Source organism: Crocodylus porosus, unplaced genomic scaffold (assembly GCF_001723895.1).
Source record: "Crocodylus porosus isolate Cpor-Errol unplaced genomic scaffold, CroPor_comp1, whole genome shotgun sequence".
In the NCBI taxonomy this organism is placed as follows: Eukaryota; Metazoa; Chordata; order Crocodylia; family Crocodylidae; genus Crocodylus; species Crocodylus porosus.
The window spans coordinates 59,519,062-59,538,950 of NW_017728948.1; the positions used below are offsets into that span (position 1 = coordinate 59,519,062).

At 41.4% G+C, this 19,889-nt stretch overlaps 1 protein-coding gene across 1 annotated transcript in view; it reads left to right on the forward strand.

Annotated features, from left to right (window-relative positions):
- PDGFRL (platelet derived growth factor receptor like) overlaps positions 1–18,755 on the forward strand; it is a 34,299-nt gene extending 15,544 nt beyond the window's left edge. Inside the window, exons 3-6 of the mRNA XM_019553343.1 lie at positions 10,665–10,816; positions 13,179–13,472; positions 13,941–14,080; positions 18,036–18,755. Of these exons, the coding sequence (XP_019408888.1) occupies positions 10,665–10,816; positions 13,179–13,472; positions 13,941–14,080; positions 18,036–18,224 (775 nt within the window). The 3' untranslated portion in view covers positions 18,225–18,755. The remainder of the gene's footprint in view (positions 1–10,664; positions 10,817–13,178; positions 13,473–13,940; positions 14,081–18,035) is intronic.
- Positions 18,756–19,889: the final 1,134 nt, after the last annotated feature.

Consider the following 19,889-nt stretch of genomic DNA (forward strand, 5'->3'; position numbering starts at 1 on the left):
TGCCCTTTGGGCAGGGGGCTGGACTCGATGATCTCCCGAGGTCCCTTCCAGCCCTAATGTCTATGAAATCTATGAAATCTCCCATAATCAAAAAGACAAATCCAGAATGGGAGATAACTGGGTGGCAGGATTGCCCCCTGTGCCTGCCCTCCATGGTGGCAGGAATCTCTTTCCCCCTCCCCCAGGGCCCTGGATGAGCTTCCTGGGCAGTGAGCATCCCATGACCTGCTGTGGGGCCCCATTCACCTCCCCATCTGCTCTAGTGGCCTCAATCTGCCCCCCTACTCCTCTTCCCCACATCCCTTCCCATGCACACATTTGCTGCTCAGCTGGGCGCTGCTCCACACATGGTTGTGCTGGGCTGAGTTCCAAGCTGCCTGCTGGCTCTGGCTGCTTGTCTCCATCTGTGCACCCTCCCATCCCATGTTTGAGAGGGCTAAGACCCCTTAGACCCAGTCTTCCAAGTCCCATGGAAGAGCCCAGGAGCAGAATCTGAGGACTGCAAAGGAAGGACTTGGTGTAGCAGGCCTGGTGGAAGAAACCTTGGAGTCTGCACTGAGAGCTAGATAAGTATTCCAAACTTTCTGGTTTATGTTTTGCAAGCCCTACTGGAGGGTGAGACTAACCGCAGATGCAACATAGGTTTTGGGTTTTTTTAGTTGAACCAGACATGTGCATGGTTTTGGTTCCTTTTCTCTTGACTGTAGGGGAGACCACTGATAGGGGTGCCTGAGGACCCCAAATTTTAGGTGTTGTTTGTTCATAAAATGAAAGAGACTAGGGACATAAGCCCAGAAGCCTACAGCATCAACGTTTGCTGAGACAGAGGAGAGGCAGACTCAGTACTTTGGAAGATGAGATCCATGGCTGCAGAGACCTGCACAGGGGTCACAATGGGACCAAGGGAGCTGAGGTTGCAAGAATGTGACTGAAGCTGAGCTGAGCACTGGCCAGTGGATCTCCAGCTGAAAGGCTCAGCCAGAGTAAAAGTGGAATGAGGCTAGAGGGGCCATGACCCAGACAAGGTCCACTACCTAAAGCCCTCTGTCCTCAAGACAGCATTCCTTGTCCATTCATTACATCAAGGTATGGCAGGAAAGGTCACAAGGGATGGAAGACCCTAGAAAGGAATGAGAGAGACTAGCAGGGAGAGGCCCAGAAAGGTGAATACATCATTCTGACACCCAAAGGCAACATAAGCATGTTGCACCTTGTCAGCTGCGGGGCTGACAGTATGTGATGCACTCCTGTGGCTGGTAGCCCTTCAGTTTATGGAGCTCCTAGCTACAGGGGAGCACTTGGCTACACATTCAATTAATGGAATGATTAGAACAAGTTACAAAGCTATTATACATTGTTTTGTGGAATAACTTTGTAGCTTTATACTTGCTTTATCACACTGTAAGTTGTGACCCAGCTATACACTGAAGCAATTAAAGGTGTGTTTACATGGTTAATCATGCCTTACTGTAAGGTGTAGAGGGGACCTTAGTGATTCCAGTATTTTCTTTTGCAATTGAAGCTATAGCAGATTTTGTCCACTGGGTGGCACATTTCAGCTGTAATACCAGTAAGTCCTTCACCAAGCCTGTTAAAGAACAACAAAAGACTAGCATAACATAAAGGCTCTTAATCTTCAGCACAGACTTAGCCAGACCTCATTTTTTCCTCAGGTGCGAAAAGCTGCATGCATAATTTGGATTGGTCAGCTTAAAAAAAACAAAACAAAATTTTCCTCCCCTCCCCCCACCAACACATGCATAAAATTTGTGGATGTGACACTGAGGCAAGGAGAAGAAAATGTCACTGTGTATAGCCTGGTTTCTGGACCATCATGGATACATCACTCTTACACTTCTGTGATATGGTACAGACATACCCATGTGTGGATACAAGCCATTGGGGTGCAAAAGGGAAGATCACTCTTCACAAATTTTAGGGGGAAGTGAGGGGGAGGGCTAAAACCCTATTTCAGTGTTTTAGTTTGTCTGATTGACTTGGTTCCTTTCTTCCAAAAAGGAAACTTTTTCCTTTTGCAGTGAGGGGGATAGGATCATATAAAAAAGCATATCGCTAAGAATAAATTGTGGTAAAATTATGGTAATCAATGGAGGAAAAAGTGTGTGTGGAGGGAGTAATAGAATGTATTGACTAATTTCTATTAATTTTTTTGTTTTGTATAGTTTTTGGGGGATGAGACTTGAACGGATAAGAAGCTCTTCTTCCTTGAGAAGAGCACTGGGTTCATTTACAAAACCCCCCCCACCAACTTTATTATATCCAAAACATGGCAGAAAAACAAACCTGAGGAAAGGCACCTGATATCCAAAAACGTGTCCAACAGGTCTCTCAACTATACACTCAGTCCAGTAAAAGAGATCACAAAAAAATCTTTGCCCCTAGAAAAATGAACTCATTTTCATGCTTCTAACAGGTGAAGTTAAGTCAATTTCAGTAGCTGACCAATTTCAGAGAGGAACTGAATGTGTTGTTTTGCTCTCCTCTTCGTGGGAAATACTTTTATGCTTACATTAAAAGTTTTATTTAGAAGTGTTTGACCTTTTATTTTAAAACTAATACACGTTCCGCTTTATTTTTCACTGTAAAGTTTGGCTTTTAGAATCAAGTGTATACATCCATAGTTGAAAAATTGAGACATGCCTGCTGACTGTGTATTTTAAAACAGCAGATTAGTTGGACCTAGTTTATGGATGTTTAAATTCTAGAATTACCTCCTCTTGCAGAAGTCTTGTATTGTGCTGTCCCAGTCTGATTAATGTGGTAGAGAACTGTGTGAGCATAAGCTAAAAATATGTTAAGGTAATGCACAATTTCTCTTAGAACATCTACTGCAATTTTCCCACGTTGGTTTTTTTTTTACTAGGATGTTAGAAGGCAGTTAAACTGTTTTACAGAGTGTGAATTTCTCCACCTGTGTTTCAGAGTCCAGGTGCATATATAGTGAACTAGCACAATGGAAAGTATGTCAAGGTTAACTGTACTAATTGATCACCGATTTAAAAAAAAAAAAGCAGTTTGAGGATGGAAAATGTTATTTATGTCAAGAAATATAATTTGAAAAATATCTAGGACCTATGTGTATACATGCAGTGTACATATGTAGCAAAATGTGCATTAAGGCTTATTTGTATTAAATCTGCTGCCCCAAGTTTTGTTTTACAACAAATCGTTTTATAATGGACTATTCTATGGTAGGTCAGAACAGGAGAAACGGTGGATATTATTAATACACAGCAAAAAAATCATATACTCCAGTACATGATTTATAGATGTTTCAGAAGTAAAGGGATATTTTCTGATGGGGAATAATGATTAGCGATGATATTTTTTAAGGGATGATTTTAAGAGCAATTATTAATGAGGTGCAAAAATGTGTGCAAAAAGGAAGAAATCAGAAGTGATTTGCACTAAATGATAACTTTTCAGTAGGTCTCTTAATCTTTGGAGATAACATTGAATGAATGAATTAATACTAATGAACCATTTTGGTGCATTACTTTTTTCTAAGGTTGTCAGGACAAATGGGGAAACAGTAAGAGCAGGCTACCCACAACATCAAAAATGATGTCCTGTAGTTAAAACAAGAACCAGAATATAGACAGCAGGGCTGGATATGGCCATCGATGCCTGACCATGTCTTAACTTGGGCTGAACCAGTGATCCTATTTTGGAGAAAGCCAGGATAGCAGCTACATTTCTACATTGTGACCAGCTAGGGCAATTTTTTGTAAATACATCACATACTGCCATTAAATAATTTCAGTCACAAAGTAAAAATAACTATACACATACCAAATGCAATAAAAGACTAAAGACCTTAAGCATACTTCTACTTATTCCATCAAAGCTTATTTCAGCAGTTTTGGGGGGGGGGGGTTGTTTGGTTGTTGTTTGTCAGTGAAATTGGAGGGTTTCTTTAGGGATCAGAAAATAAGCATTTATCCATCCAGACTTTCTGCAGCTTGCTCTGTGATGTTATTCCATTTGAAATGCTTTTAAGATGAACAACACCTTCTCTTGGATGCAAATTTAGGTACAGTGGCCATGTCTACATGAGATGCTGACTGCGCAGTAGCCTATGATCTTTTTTATTTCAGAATTTACCAAACTTTAGCAGTAGTGGAAATATCCAAAATTGTAAACACTTCTGGTTTCCTAGTGCACAAATGTTTCTTTTTTTAACTTCTGTTATGAGGAGTTCTCATTATAGCATATTTACTAGATCCTACACAACATTTGTAAGACAGCAAAAAAATCAGATCCATTATCGTTATGAAAAAGTGTTTTTCTAATTACAAACTTTTCCTTCTTAAAAATCACCTCTTCCTTTTGATGCCTTATCGAGACTGCAGTCTGTACCTTATCATGCGGGTGGTTTAAGTGCCTGATAAGAATGGAGTGGAGCCCAAATGTCTGGCTCTTATCCCCACCCGCCTTTTGTATTTTCTGTGGGTGGGTACAGTGTGTTTTTGCTAAATTTAATTGAGCACAAAACCAGATGTGCTTCTCCCTCAGAGCTCCTTACTGTGTACAGAAAGGAAATATAACTCAGCATCTTCAGAGCATAAGCTCGCCCAAAAAACCTGTTGTGTTAAAAAGCCGTTGTATCAGCTCAGATACTACAGTAATGTCCTCAAGACCTAAGAAAATGTCAGGTTTCCTCCAGTGACTCGATTTCAGTAAACACCGGTCTGAAAGAGCATGGATTTCCTTCAAGATTCTTGCTTCATTAGAAGGAAACTACCCACGGCACAAAACATCAAATGAAACATGCCTTGCCTTGGCAATAGAAGCTTGACCTGTCAGCACATCTCTTCTGTTACTATAATCAGCACCATCCACAATGCACCCATTAGAATCTATGGATCCTGTTCTTCTTTCCCAAAATGTGATAGATCTGATCCAATGCACCAGATAGCCTCCTGGTAATTACATGGGTGAAACAAAACAGCAACTATGCACCAGAGCGAACTCTCACAGAAAAAATATGAAGCACAGACTGGGCGCCTCTGCACGTGTGCCCGCATTAGCACAGTCCTAGTGCTGCATGGGACATTTTCTATCCTACTGTAGTAGTAGTGTTATCACAGTTTGTGCCTGCTGCAGCTACGTCACCGTAACATCTCATGTAGACGTGCCCACACACACATAGATAATTCAGTATGAGCACACTTTCACAGCACAACCACTCCCTTTCTGACCTCACTATCTTCATGCTCAAGGGAAATCTACCAAGCACTGTTAAAAAGTGAACTTGGGAACCAAAATTCATAGGCTGAACGTCTACCTGATTCCTGAATTTCTTCCTATGTATAAAAGTTATTAATAAACCTACTCTCTCTTGGTCTCCCAGTAATCAGCTTCTTCTCTTCTGTTAATTGTTTATCTACTACCCTTCGAATTTCCCTCCGCCTTCCCCTCTAATTGCCTTAATCTCTGCTCCTAACATTTGCTTCCTTCTTCAGAGCTGATGAAGAATGCCATGCATTCTAAAGTTTGTCTCATTTTAGTCCAATAAAAAATATCACCTCTCAAAAAATCCTTGCCTCACATAATTCCTGGACCATCACTCCAACAGTACCACCTTCAAGATTCTTGGTAGCTACAGAAAATTGTAGGAAGCAGCACTTCCCAGGAGACTTGCAGCACCTTGCAGGATTAACTTTTAGATGTCAGAGTGTGGATGGTTGCATATGCCTTCACTTACAAAAGTAAATTTGTTGCTCTAAACCATGGGTTCTCAACCTCTCTACTTCTAGAGACTTTTTTTTTTTATGGTTTTGCAACACAAATTTTAGATTTCTCCAGAGAATAATCACTCTCTTATAGCATTCTGTTTTTCAGAAAGTTTTTTCCAGCTTGCTTAAACACTAGATCATCTTTCTGAGGTGCTTCACTAAGATATATTTTCCATTATCTAGTTTGAAACTTCTGGAGCAGATTACGTTTCTGATTCTGCTGCTTTTGGCAATTGTCCCATTTCTCTACAAGACAGGCTGGCTTCAAGAAGCATTATTAAGAGTTTATTAGAAGTTGAATGGTAATTCTTTGGACTTTTCACCGGTGTCCTAAAGGTTCAGATGGCAAAATGACTGACAGTTTTGGTTGACTATTAGTGCCAACCTCTTGTGCGTTCAAAAAGTAATGAAGTAACCCCATAAAATAATGAAATTTGTTTTTGAAAATAAAGCGTGCACACATTTTAGATTCTTCATTTTGTCTGTTTTTTTGGTCTTTGAGTGCAGTCATACTTGCACTCCATAGACACACAGGTTAAAAACTTGGTTTTTTTTCCTTTTTTACCTCTTTTTATAAATGTAACCTGACATTTTAGCATAATCATGTAATTCCAGGACTGCGGTTTAGGGGAAAACACCAGCAATCACAAGAGCCATAATTAAATTGCAGGAGAAGGCAACACCAGTCTTGCTACTCAGCAGATATTCACAGACTTTTATTTCTATTTTATTGTTTTTGGAGACGGTGTTTTCTTGCGGTGCCATTTCTGCAAATACCCTTGAAAATTAACTTTCCTTTGCCCAACTTTCTGTGCAATTTATCATTTAAAAATGTTCATAGTCTGTATCATGCAAGTTGCTGCCTTCCAAAATGGTTAAGTATAAAATTAGGATCCCTTTGAAGTTACTGGGAATTGTGCCACTGAATTCAGTAGAAACAAAATTTTAAGCATGTTTGGCGGCTTTTTTTTAAATAAGCATCAACATCATCAGAGTCAGGATAGTATGAAATTTAGGTTGGGTTCCAGTACTGAATTATAGCACCCATCTAATGTAAAATAGGGATATTTTCCCTGATTACTTTCATGGAATGTCATTAGTTCCTTTGGGAAGCATTAATTGGTACTAAGGGGGTTTTTGGATGTGGAAATGAGGGGGTAACCTTACTTATTAAAATAACTGCACAGTGGAGACATCCCATTAATTGGCAATGATCTATGGTGGACTATGATCCTTTACTGACAGACATTATTAAAATGTACCATGAGTTCACTTGCTGTCCTTGAACCCCTTAACAGAAACCCCTAGCCTCCCAGCATGCTTTTCAGCCCTGGGCCGTGCTGTGCTGTGCTGTGGTGTCTACTCCGAAGAGCAGGGCTGGGGTGGCCCCGCCCCTCTGCTCTGTCGCTAGAGTATGGGTGGGGGCGTGGCCAGATGTGGGCCTGGCATGGACCCCTGAGAAAAAGGGAGGGGGCTTATTTACCTCCCCCCTACTGGGGCACCACAGCTGGGGTCTGCCTGGCTGGGGTGTAGCAGCCTCTGTCAGGAATTCTCCCCCTCACTGCTTGAGCTGCGGCAGGGGGTATGGTCAGCCCCCACCATCCAGAGCCTGAAGGAAACGGGGATCGGGAGGGGGATTTAATTTCCCCCGGTCCCCTATCCCACTGGCAACCGGGGTCTGCCTCACCAGGACGGAGCAACCCGCGCCAGGCATTTCCCCCCACTCCCCACTCCAGCAGCAGGAATGGGAGCATAGCCAGTGTTGGCTGGCATGGCCTCGCCATCTACCGCCTCACCCATGGCTGGGGCTGGGCCTGTGGGGTTGGGCCAGGCCAGCCTGTGGGTGCTGCTGAGGGTAGAGGGCAAGGCTGCCATGGAGCCGCAGGCATCTGGGAAATGGCCAGCTTGAGCACGGTCATGGGGGCGGGGCCCTTCCCAGCTGGCTGCAGCTCTGTGACAGCTGGTGGCACAAGCCCAGCCCAGCACCCACCCACCACAGCCCCTTGCCCTGTGTAGCACCCGATGGCTGCAGTCACTCTACAAGCTGCATGCTGGCCAGGCTGGGGACTGTTCTGCCTCTTTTTCCTCCAGCTGCCCTTGCCACCCCTGCCCCTGCCCTTGCTATGCTATTCTGGGTGGGTGGGTTGGATCTTGAGCCCATCAGCTTCTGCCCAGTGTTTGGAGCTCCAGCTCCAGCTCCTGGACACCTTCCACCTGCTCTGCCTAATTAGTGCAATGAGCAGCCCCTGTGGGTGGGCAAAGCAGGTGGAAGACATTCAGGAGTGGGAGCTGGATCTCCATGTGCTGGACGGAAGCTGCTCAGCTCAAGCTTCCACCCATGCAGTGCAGCAGGAGCAGAAACTGCAGCTAGAGGTGAGGGTAGCAGAACAGTTCTGCGGGCACCAGCCAGCATGCAGCTTCCTTTTGCCTCCAGTGACCCTTCTCCTCCCACTCCGGCTGCTGCTGCACCACTCCAGGCAGCAGAGGGGGCAGGAGGAGGGAAAGCTTGAGCCCAGCGGCTTCTGCCCAGCACACAGAACTCTGGGCTCCAGTTCCTGGAGCCACTGCAGGCATTTCTGGAATCAAAAGTGAATGTCTATTCACTTGCAAATCGGTTCAGTCTACGTAGGTTAGACTAACTTGCAAAGATTGATTCAGTTCAGACTCTGGCTTTTTGAATGTCTTTCCCTAGCCTTGGAGAAGTGGCATGGTAGCTAATGAGAAATGAAGCAAGCTGTGCATTTTCATAGATCCAAGCAATTTAAACAGAGCACTAAGTAGAGCTCACTACCAAATGTCTATAATGGAAGAAATGTTTTCTGATTTGACACCGTCAAAAATAATCTTGATATTTGCTGCCAAAGACATAGATTGGCAGGTGCTTCAGGACAGCAGGTAGATACAGATGGCTGAGAATACCTTTTTGGCTCTAATCAGCTATGGAATAATATTAGTGCCGCTTTGCTAACAAATTTTGCAGAGATCAGCATCATGGTTGATGACATTCTTTGGTACAGCCTCTGAGATGACATGGTGGAAGTTGTGGTAAACCAAAATTACAACTTTATCTATCTAGTAGAAACAGCCAGGGAATAAATTCAGAATTAAAGATGAAATTATGATTTATTGCCATACGGTACAGAAGACGTGCGGGACATAGGTCATGAAAATGTAGGTCGTTCAAGTATTACAAACTGAATCCTTCAAATTTAAGTGATGGAGCAGTTGCCCATAGAGAAAAACAACCAGTTTAGAAACAAAATAGGGTTCGTAATGGTTTGACAACATTTCTTTCATGCTTCTGCCAACAAATTCCGCAAGTGACTAATGGGAAAAGATGCAGCAGCAATGTGGTTAATTCTGTGATCCAGGCATTATGCACACCAAGGAGCTGGTGACCAACAATGTAGTCTTAAAATCCTATGGTATGAACAAAGAGTTGACCAGAGGATGTCATTTCAGTGCCTGCATTAACTGTCCTCTTCTTTATGTCTAGGCAAGCAGTTTGAACTTGTACTTGTTCTCCTTCCCCTTCTTTTCCCACCCTTTTCTCCATTTGTCACTTTTAATCTGAATTTAAAACTACAGCAACCAAAATAGTGAAATGCATAACTAATACATTTTAATTAATTCTTTTCTATATTTGTTTGTTTGTATAGTATAGCCTCATTACATTCTGAATCGTCTAAGGCAGGAACTGTCTCTCTCTCTCTCTATGGGTAGAAAGAGACATCAGCAAATTGAAGCAGATCAGCTGTGGTGGGCTAAGTCCTGCCACAACTGATCCACTTCATTAGGCAAGTTTCATGTTGCCCCTTGTCCTGCATCAGGCATCAGCTGCAATAAAGCAGCACAATTTATTACTACCTTTTGTCACACCACTGGTCTATTTGCTCAGCATTTGTGCTGCCATAAAAATGGTTATGGTTGACACAAATATGATGTTAGGTGATGCTTCTTTCTACTCTGGATAATGGCCAACTCAAGGGGACCTAATTCTAATTGGGTCCTCTGCATGCCACCTTATTAATTTTTTTATTATTGCTTTTGTTGCTACGACAATTATCTATAATATATAGATGAGGTAAGATGGATAGTTACAATTGGAATTGAGAATTGCTACCACAGAAAGCAGCTCTTGTGAAATGTATACAAAGCTTCCTTTATCTTTCGAATCTCTCTCTCATCAGATTATTGGCATGGCATTATAAGCATGGACTATTAATTCTTATGCCTCCGTGTCCTTAATGCATAAGCACTCAGGATGAATTCCTCACAGAAAGAGCTAAAATGCCATGTAGTAACCATGCCTAAAAGGTTCTCTAAGGCTGCGCTGTGGTTTAAAGCACGCTTTCTTTTGTATGGCAGTTAATGCACTTTGTATCAGAGAACTGTTGTACAAAGAGAGGGTAGATTTATTTGAGACACTGAAGAGAAATGGGGATAGCTGGTTCTGCAAGAGTTGTTTGTGTGCCAGTTTTCACTACTCATTCTGGAAACAGGACTGTCCATCAGGTAAATGGACAGACTGTTGTTGCAAACTGGAAGCTGGCCTTCAAAGCCAGGCATTCTACTACCACCCAGTAAACTTTTTTTCATTGCAGTACTGTTAAACCAAATCAGACTTCAAACAGGTACAAAGACAGTCCCTGCACCTTGGGTCCTAATCCTGTAAACACGTGAACAGCACATGAACAGCGTTCTTCACATAAGAACCCAATAGGGCTACTCATCTCTGTAACTTTCTACAAAATCAGGGCAGGATTTTGATGCAGTTGCTCAAGAGAAAATGTTGCATACAGTCAGTTTGAGAATCAAGGAGACCATCAAAAAAAGAAGTGCAAATAGAATATGTGTAAACAAATACACCTATATATGTCTCTGCTTTTTCTTTGTTCTCTTTAGCATTAAGCAGCTTGACAGATACGGTCAACTGATCCTTGTGAATTCCACTGCAGCTGACACTGGTGAATATAGCTGCTGGCTTCAGCTGTGTCATGGAGATAACTGCAAAAAGGATGAATCTAAAACAGGCTCGACATACATCTTTTTCACAGGTAATGGGATCACTGAGGTTATAAACTTAAATGTTTGGATTATCTGGCTAAAAGGCAAAGAGTAGCAAATCCATTTCCATTTTTCGCCATCTGCATCCATTTCCTTTTTCTCTAACTGTATTAACCATTGCCCCTTGTATGTACCAAGGGAGACATTATTGGTGGAGTGAGCAGGAAATTAATCAAATAATTAATAACATGATTTATGAGCCTACTTCTCTTTGACTTACTCTAAATATGTATTCTAAAGGATGTCGCAGGCAATGGACAGTAAATAGCTTTGAAAATTCTAAGCAAAAGAGCTTAATTTTAGAATCTTAAATGAAATCATGAAACAGTGTTATAGTCTGTCCCTCTTATTTTAGTTTTGTATATAATTTTGAAAAAATGAACATGTTGAGGAAAACAGATCTTGTCAAGGCTTATTTTCACTGAACTACCTATATTAAATTTGAAAAGTACAGTCCAATTCCCTCTGAGTTCAGTGGGACCAAGATTTCATTCAGGTTGTTTTGCAATCCTGTATGTTAAACTTAGGCAACTTATATTATATTTATATATTATTCTGCAAAGCTTGAGGGTCCAACACTAATCTTTTTATATTAATAATTTGGATGCAAATCACAAAGCAGTCTAGCATTGATTGGTCAGTATGCTGTTGGTGGTTAAATGTGTAGTTAATTTATTCTTCTAATAGGAAACTTTGCTGCCTGATAGAGCTTAAGCAGCCATGTCTGGCAAATGTTTTAGTGTTGCAGTATAAGATGACTAATAAAGGTTGTTTGTGATAAGCTTCAGAAGTTGGAGCCAGGAAATTGTTCCAAGGCTGTTTTTGATAAATGGCTTCTACATAATCATGTTACTTCCTTTTTCAGGGTTTGAATGAGATAAGCCATATACCAAATAAACATGCATGTTCAGAATAGGGGTATAAGAATTGTGCTTGTAAACCATATGTTAACATATTGGGGTAGTGCTTATGATGATTGAAAGCAATATAAAGATTGAATTATTCAAAGTTTGGAATCATTACAATTAATTATTTTGCAGTCTCTATATATATCTCTGTATCTATAGCTATAACTACTAGGGTGTGCAAAATGGGCCATATTCAATTCAGATTTGGCCTGAACTAGGGACAGCGATTTGATTCATCGATTCAGATCACTGTCCCTGATTCGATTCAGCCTAATCCAAATATGAAGATGCGATGCTGATTTGGTCATGGACACAACTTTAAATGTTTTTTCTACATACGTCGAGGTACCAGGCGTGGCTTGTGAACTCTGTGACGGTGGGGCAGATGGAGCATTGCACAGAAGCGTGGCGGGGCACCCCGCATGCTCAGCAGCAAACATGAAAGTGGATGGAAGTACTTCTGGTCTGCTTCCGGAAGACGCAGGGGCCCCCCCCTGCACCTCCTGGCTCAGCGACTGGCCACCGAGTGACCCCAGGTACCACCCCCCAGACCCAGGAGGCACCACTTGCTGAGCTGGGAAGGGGCATATGGGCAGGAGCCCGGCACGCTCCCCGGCGGAACCAGAAGTGGCCCAGAAGTGCTTCTGGGCCACTTCTGGGTCTACTGCTGAACACACTGGGGACCCCTGCCATGGTCCTGTGGGACACTGCATCTGCCCCACCATCTCAGTTTTCATGAACTACCTGGTACCTTGAGATATTTAGAAAAAACATTGAAAGCTGTGTCTATGTCTGAATTGTTGAATCTTTCCAAATCTCTCCAAATCGATTCAGAGGGTTCTGATTAGATTCAGAGAGATTAAAGAGTCCTCTGATTTGATTTGGATTCGGAGATTTTCCCACCAAATTGGGCCACATCTCTGCCAAATAGCCCTAATATCTACCAATGCTTAGATATTTCCAAAGAACCCATTGCCATAAGTAGCAGTATTTTTCTATTTCCATCCCTGGCCCCTGCGTGTGAGAAGTTAACTAAGCCTGACTAACTCTTTAGAACTTTGAATTGCAAACCTGCATCATATCTAAAGCAGATCCCAAAAATTACTGATTAGATTTATTTTTTTTCTAAAAATCTACAAGGTAGCAATGGAGTCTGAATTAATCTGTCTTTAAATGTAGAGTTTATGTCAAGCTATATAAACATAAAGTCAAGGTCAGACATAGTTTGTTGTTTTTCTAGACAAAATTCAGGGTGATGTGATTAGAAGGCATGTTAACTTAAAGGTTACAAGATACTCTGGGTACACATTGTTACTAATGTAAATCTAAGTTGTATTATGATTAATAAATATTTTCTCTGTTACGTTTTTTAAACCAAACCATATTTTCTGATCATATTCAATTTATCTACATTCCTATTATATAATGTTATCTTCTTATACAGATAAGGGGGAGCTCTTTGTACCTACTCCAAATTATTTTGAGATTGTCTACCTGCATCCAGATAAACCATCAGTGATTCCTTGTCGCATAACCATCCCATCAGCTAAAGTAACTTTACATAGGGAGTTTCCAGCAGAAGAAATCAAGACAGATGGAACTAATGTTATCTATGATATGAAGAGGGGTTTTATATATCAGCATCCTACGTCAGACCACAAAGGGGTGGTCTACTGTAGAGCAGAGTCACAGGGAGCCCCTCAAATTTCCATCAAGTATCAACTACTGTATGTGGAAGGTAAGATAGGAGCTAGGTAAATTTCTATACATTAGGGCTTGTTCCTCATGGTTGGGTTGCTTAAAGAGTAAACTTTCAAATGGGAATTAGAAAAAGAAAACCTGAATCATTCTGGAGCTTTGAACATACATCCTTACAGTATTAAAAAAAATATATATGTAGTACATAAGACACCTTACTATTCCAGGTATGCCTATGTATGAAATGTTATGTACATACATACAATGTACGAAGACATACTTTTCAAGAAAGGACAGCAATAAATAAGTAAAATATATTTTTATGGTTAGATGGGAACCTGGGGTACATAGCAAATTCCAAGAGCACCTATAACTAAATACAATAATGGAGAGCTCTAGAAGACCCTTGATAAGTCAAAACATGGATTTCCTCAGTATGGTATTTTATTGGTGTTTTTGTTTATTTTGGAAACTTGTTTCCTGCCTTCTCCTCCTGCCTTTCAATCAGTTCCCAGTGGCCCACCATCAACAACAATCATGGCATCATCCAGCCAAGCAGAAGGTGGTGACAATGTTAATATTCTCTGCACAGTCCTTGGGGAGCCAGATATAGAAGTAAAATTCAGTTGGATGTATCCAGGACAAGAGGTAAGGCATGCAATTCCATCTTTCAGGGTTTCTTTTTTAAATAGAAAATGTACATAATATAGCGCTTTAAATTTTAATCCACATTTGCTAGCTGTGATGAGATGAGACTATTCAGATCTCATCATTTATCTTGCTGCTAGCCCTGTCACATCATCTGAACGCCACATACTCACTTGTTTTTTATTGTCGTCTTCACTGAGAGCCCAGAAGTACCTTGACAATTGTATCCCTGCTAATACATTCAAGCTCTGTGGGGCTTAGTGGGCAAACAGTTAAAGCTAGATGTAATAAAGGACCTGGATCTCTAAAATGTTGGATAGCTGGACCCCCTTGTGGAATTCAAAACCCTGAGGGAGGTCCCTCAAGGCATGAGATGAGCAAGTTCTACTGGGATTTAAAGCAACCAAAATGTTGAGCAAGGAGTGACCTATTGCTTGTTGAGAAACGCTGCAGTGAGTGATGTGTGACATCCATCCCCTCAAGCCGAACTGTGTGGCAGGCACTTCCATCTACTTGGGATCCACAGCCTAGACTCTTCTTTGGTGGTTAGTCACCTACAGTCATGTTTCAAAGAACGGAATAGGGTTTGATTTCCTTTTGATAGTATTGGTGTTAGCCTCTTTTTATGGCTGATCTACTAGTTAGAGCAGTTGCCCAGGAAATAAAGAGACCCTAGCCTGATTGGTGCTACCTACCTCCAAGAAGCATGCCTAAGCACCAAGCTATAGGGGCTATTGTGAGTAAGGGCACTCTCCGTTCCTTCTGTGAAAGTTATGATACTATAGAAAAGAATTCAAAATGTATTGGGCCAGAGGAAACATGATCATGTTTTCCAGTGGTTGGAGCACATGGGAGAAGAGAAGAGTCTCAGGTTCTGCTCTCATGAGTATTTTTATATGTCACATTCAAGTCATAGGGTAAAATGCAATTGATTTCACCCAGCTGTATAATCCACAGGGCCTAAATTCTGCAGGTTGCAAGGGGTCGCCTTTGACTTCATAGTGGTTTTCAGTTAGGTGTTTTACTGATAAGGGTACACAGTGATCCACAAGAGAGTGTCTTTTTGGCTTCATCCAAAGCATTTGGGAACCACTGCATTAGACTATTTATAAAGATAGGCATCATCCTCTACAGTGAAAAGAAAATGCCCACAACTGCATTTTATGGGTAGCCTTATTCTCTTGGGGGTGTTAGACACACTTTGGGAATGTATGCCCAAATGAGACCTTCAAGAACACCCAGTTTCTGATCCTGATGGGGTTTAGACACCAAACTGCAAAACAAAGGTGTTTTTGGCCCTGGGTAGAAGCACAACTCCCAGCTCCTCAGGAACTTTAAAGTAAAACCATTGAGGCACCAGGGAATTTAGATCCTTTAACTTTCTCTCTCTAGCTGAACAGCAGGTTTTTCTACCTTCATTCTGCTTGAAGTACATAAGTCCTTTATCAGGTCTGCCCTGGCCCTTAGTGGCTGCCATAGCACCAGGTTCTTTCACACTAGTTATAGTTCATTTCCTGCTCGAGGCACTCTCCTGCTAATGAGGATCTGGCCTATAACCTTTCATAAGCTCTGAAAGGAGGCGTTACCACTGAAGGGCTATTTAGAAGCTTTAGATAGACAGCTGCTTTCTATGCTACTATGTTGAAGCAGTTCTTCTTTTATGGAGCCATGTGGCAGGGATTAGATTGGCCATTTACTGCAAGGTGCAATTCAAAGGGATTACTTTGATCTGCAGTATTAATATTTAAGATAGATATACATATACTTGATGAATAGCCACTTTCTCCCCCCCCCATGCTATCAGCCCATAATTTGAACTTCAGGTGGCAGGACACTCCAAAATCATGTTTTGTCCCTTAAATCCTAAGTGGTCCTGGAGTTAGATGAAGCTGGCATATATTTTTGAACTATGCTCCTGCCTTTCTGGTTTCTGATGTCTTATCTTCCATAACCATTTATCCTCCTGTGTGCTAAAAAACCCATACTAAACCTGAGCCTGTCTGGTGCTGGCAGTGAGTTTGTAGACTGACAACTTCAGATACTTGTCATTCTTGCTGTATATGATCAGACAATTCATCTACTACAATGAACACCTTTGCTTACAACAGTTGTGTCTGAAGGGAATATATAGAGAATAAAATTCTGTTTTCAGTTTTATGTCCCATCAGAGTTAAGATTTTAGAAGCATCTTAGTAGCTGTGTAGTTTACCTTGCATTGAATCTTAGCATTAGTGAAGTTAACACATATTTTTAAGAACATTTTTGCAAAGGAACTAGTTGTACTATTCTTGAACTTTTTTCTGCTCCATATTCAATATGGGGGTGAGGAGTAGCAGGTCAGGATTTACTATTGATGTTTACAAGTGGGTCCTGGAATGAAAAAGGTTGAGAACCACTGAGTTAGAGCACTTGGGAACCAGAGGGTGATTTGGGAAAGGAAGTGGAAAATGAGGATCACCTGTAGGACATCTGGGCTGAAGGGGCTCTTCATATTCCCTTAAACATCAGTGTATAGGAACAAGTGGGTCTCCATGGAGGTACTAAAACACAGGAACCACTTCAGTTCCTTTGCAAATTAGGCAGGAAATGTACAGGAAATAATGCATAAGTGCACTGCTCTCTCAGCATACCAAGAGTCTTTAAGTGCCATTATCTCACTGCTTGAGCCCTGGAATCATGATTCCCTAATGCACCTGTAAACCCATGGTCTCCTAATGACAATGCACAAGTTCCCCAACATACATCCCTGCTACATCATTGCAAAATAGAAGGGCTACTTTGCTGTCATTGCAGAGGCAGGACATGGGCAATGGTCTTTTCTTCTGCCTTTTCTTAAGGTATGTGGTAGACTTTGGCTTAAGCTTAGTTTCTAGTTTTGTGCCTTGTTTGAAATGGCAATTTTTGGAAGTCCTTGAGTGAGTGTTGCTGTGAATGCAGGGAACAGGACTAGATGGGTCTTCTGGACGTAGGCCATTAAGTCCAATGTGATGGGGAGAAGTTTATTCCCGACACCACAGAGTCTGGTTGGTCCAGGGCTGCTACTGTTTTCCTTTCCAGAAATTATGGATGGATTAAGCTATCTTGGCTATCTCTACATCTGAAGATACTTGTGGTATGCAGTCATGCATTTAAGAAAAAAGTATTAACACAACTGGGCCAGAGCAGCTACATGGGTCATCCAAATAGTTCAACCCAGTCCTGGAGACTTTAAACTGGGAGAGTCATCCTATCTTTACCTTGCATAAGAGTTAGCAACTGGCTTATGCTAACACTTAAAATAAAGTCACAAGTGCGAAGAGAAGATATGCAGTTAGGCTGTAGCTTCAGTGGGGAGCAGGGGAAAAATAAAATCAGAAGGGCTAAATACAACAAAGTAATTAGAGGCCTACAAGTCAGCTCTCAGAATAGAATGCAGAACCTTGAGTAAGGCTGGAGCAGAGGGGCAGCATTTCAGATTGGGATACAAAATACTATTGCACTGACCAGAGAGTCTCCTAGAGCTTGCAGATAGGGAACACTGAGGATCCAGCACCCCAGGCACAAGCTACACTTAGAATTGGGGTATCCTAGGGACTTTAGTGCCTCCAGAGTTAGACAGCAGCTGAGAGGGGGGTTTTGGATAGCTAGTTTATATTTTTGGTGAGTAAACTTGGCCCAAGTTCTGTAGTGGGTCTGCCATCTCAGTGAATTTAAAAAAAAAAAGAGGGGAAAAAGCTAAGATGAAAATAACAGTAGTCAAATATAAACACACAATTTATTGTTTGAAAATGGCTGCAGTGACTGCCAGAAAATACCCCCTCAGCTTCCTCACACCACAAGTCTAATTTTAGACTAGACTCCTACATACAAGCATTTGTTTCAAGGGTTGATAGAAAATACTGTTATATACTCTTGCTAAATAATGTTTGAAGAATTTGTACAGTATCACTTCATTATGTGGGTGTTTTTTAAACAGTCCGAAAGGCCCGTGACTATCCAAGATTCTTGGAGGCTGATCAACAGAGGAATCGGACATACCACACGAATTTCCAGGAGTGTTATTGTCATTGAAGATTTTGAAACCAGTGATGCTGGAAACTATGTTTGTGTAGCTCAGAATTCACGAGGACAAACCACTGTAGCTACCAGTGTTGAACTGGCTTGATTTTGCAGAGTTTCTGGACACTGAAGGAACTGACAGCATGTTGTTGGATACATTACCCCTTTACATTTCTTATTAATTTCTGAGCTGGTACTTTCTGTGCTATTTCTCTCTACACACCAAACCATTCTACTTTCATTACACAATGGTGGCCTATGGCAGAGTTCCTGTTGCTTAGTCAGAAGAATTTTGGGTTAAGACGCATATTGTATTGAACCTGGTTGTACATGTAGCTTTCAGTGTCCCTGATACAATGATCTCAGGGAGACAAATGGGGAAAGTCTATATAGAGACAGCATTTACTATTTTTATCTTACATAGTAAAGATTGTTTGATTGTGCTTTATAACAAAGGCTGAGAGGCTATAAAATTACTTAAATGCACTAGTGGGAGGTGCATTTTTCTCTTGCCTTTGTGGCAGTTTTGAAGTACTGTATCTGTATTAAAAAACACCATAGCCAACAGTGATTATGCTTCTCTGTTCTTACAATATTTCAATTAAATTACTTTTCTGAATATTGAAAAAAAATTGTATATGGATGGTTTTCACATGTGCTGTACCTGAGGATGGTTAGGATTGCATACATGCTAACTATAAAATGCTATAGCATCACAACATATTTTAAATTGCAGGTGGCCTCTTGAAATAAGAAAAGTATTTTAGCTTTTTTCTTTTTAGAATATTTGAAGTTGTATTCCTGTCATTGCCCTAATAGTGTTTATTTTTAAAAACATTCATCCTCATTAATGTAGAACTGTAACTAGTGCTGGAGAGTAGAGATACTTGACTAAAGGTACCTTTCAAAGAAAGAAAAAAGCAGACCATGCTGATTGTAGCACTGAATGAGAAGGAAACCTGCTGTGCACCCACCAGGTTTGTAACAATTATTTTGATTGTATTAGTTTAATTTGTTTTACCTTTGTGCAAGTGAAAATGGATCACCTAAAACCAAAGTAAAGAAAAAATCTAGACTTTGCTGTTCATCTCTTTACTAAATAGCGATAGAGTAAGTTATCGAAAGAAAAGTTAAATAGTTTAACACAGTGGTATTCAACCTTCTGATCCCATGGGACAGATGAGTGGCACAGACCCAGTCTGTGGGATGGATCCCCTATGGAGTTGGCTCTTGGGGTCAGTCATCAGGTGCAATCTGGTACTAGAGCCCGGCCCCATGCATTGGATCTGGCCACAGAAAGACCCTGTGCGCTGGCCTGCAGGGCTCCCTCTGGGTCCGGAAATTTGGCAGCAGGAGAGCAATGGCACTGTTAATTGCTGCAAAATGCTGCCATGGCTCAGCTGCTGTCAAATTTTTAGATTGCCAGGGAGCTCCACAGGCGGGATGACATAGCTCTGCAAGCTGCAGGTTGAACTAATAACTTCCTTTTTCTATCTAAAGAAAAGAATTTAGTTTATCTAATCATAAACCATGTCATTATGTTGCTATTTTCCAGACTAACATTTCAATAGCAGTTGCCTACCCTGACAAACCACCAGTAGAACAGCCCAATAGCATGTCTGGCAGCCCTTTGAGCCAAGCATCTCAGGATAAATTCATGGGACTGCAGATTCTTCCTCTGAACAGAAATCTAAAGAGACGGGTATCTTTGTTGCCTGTTTATTCACTAAAACATACAAAGTCCTGCTTCTCTAAGCACAGGAGTGGTCAA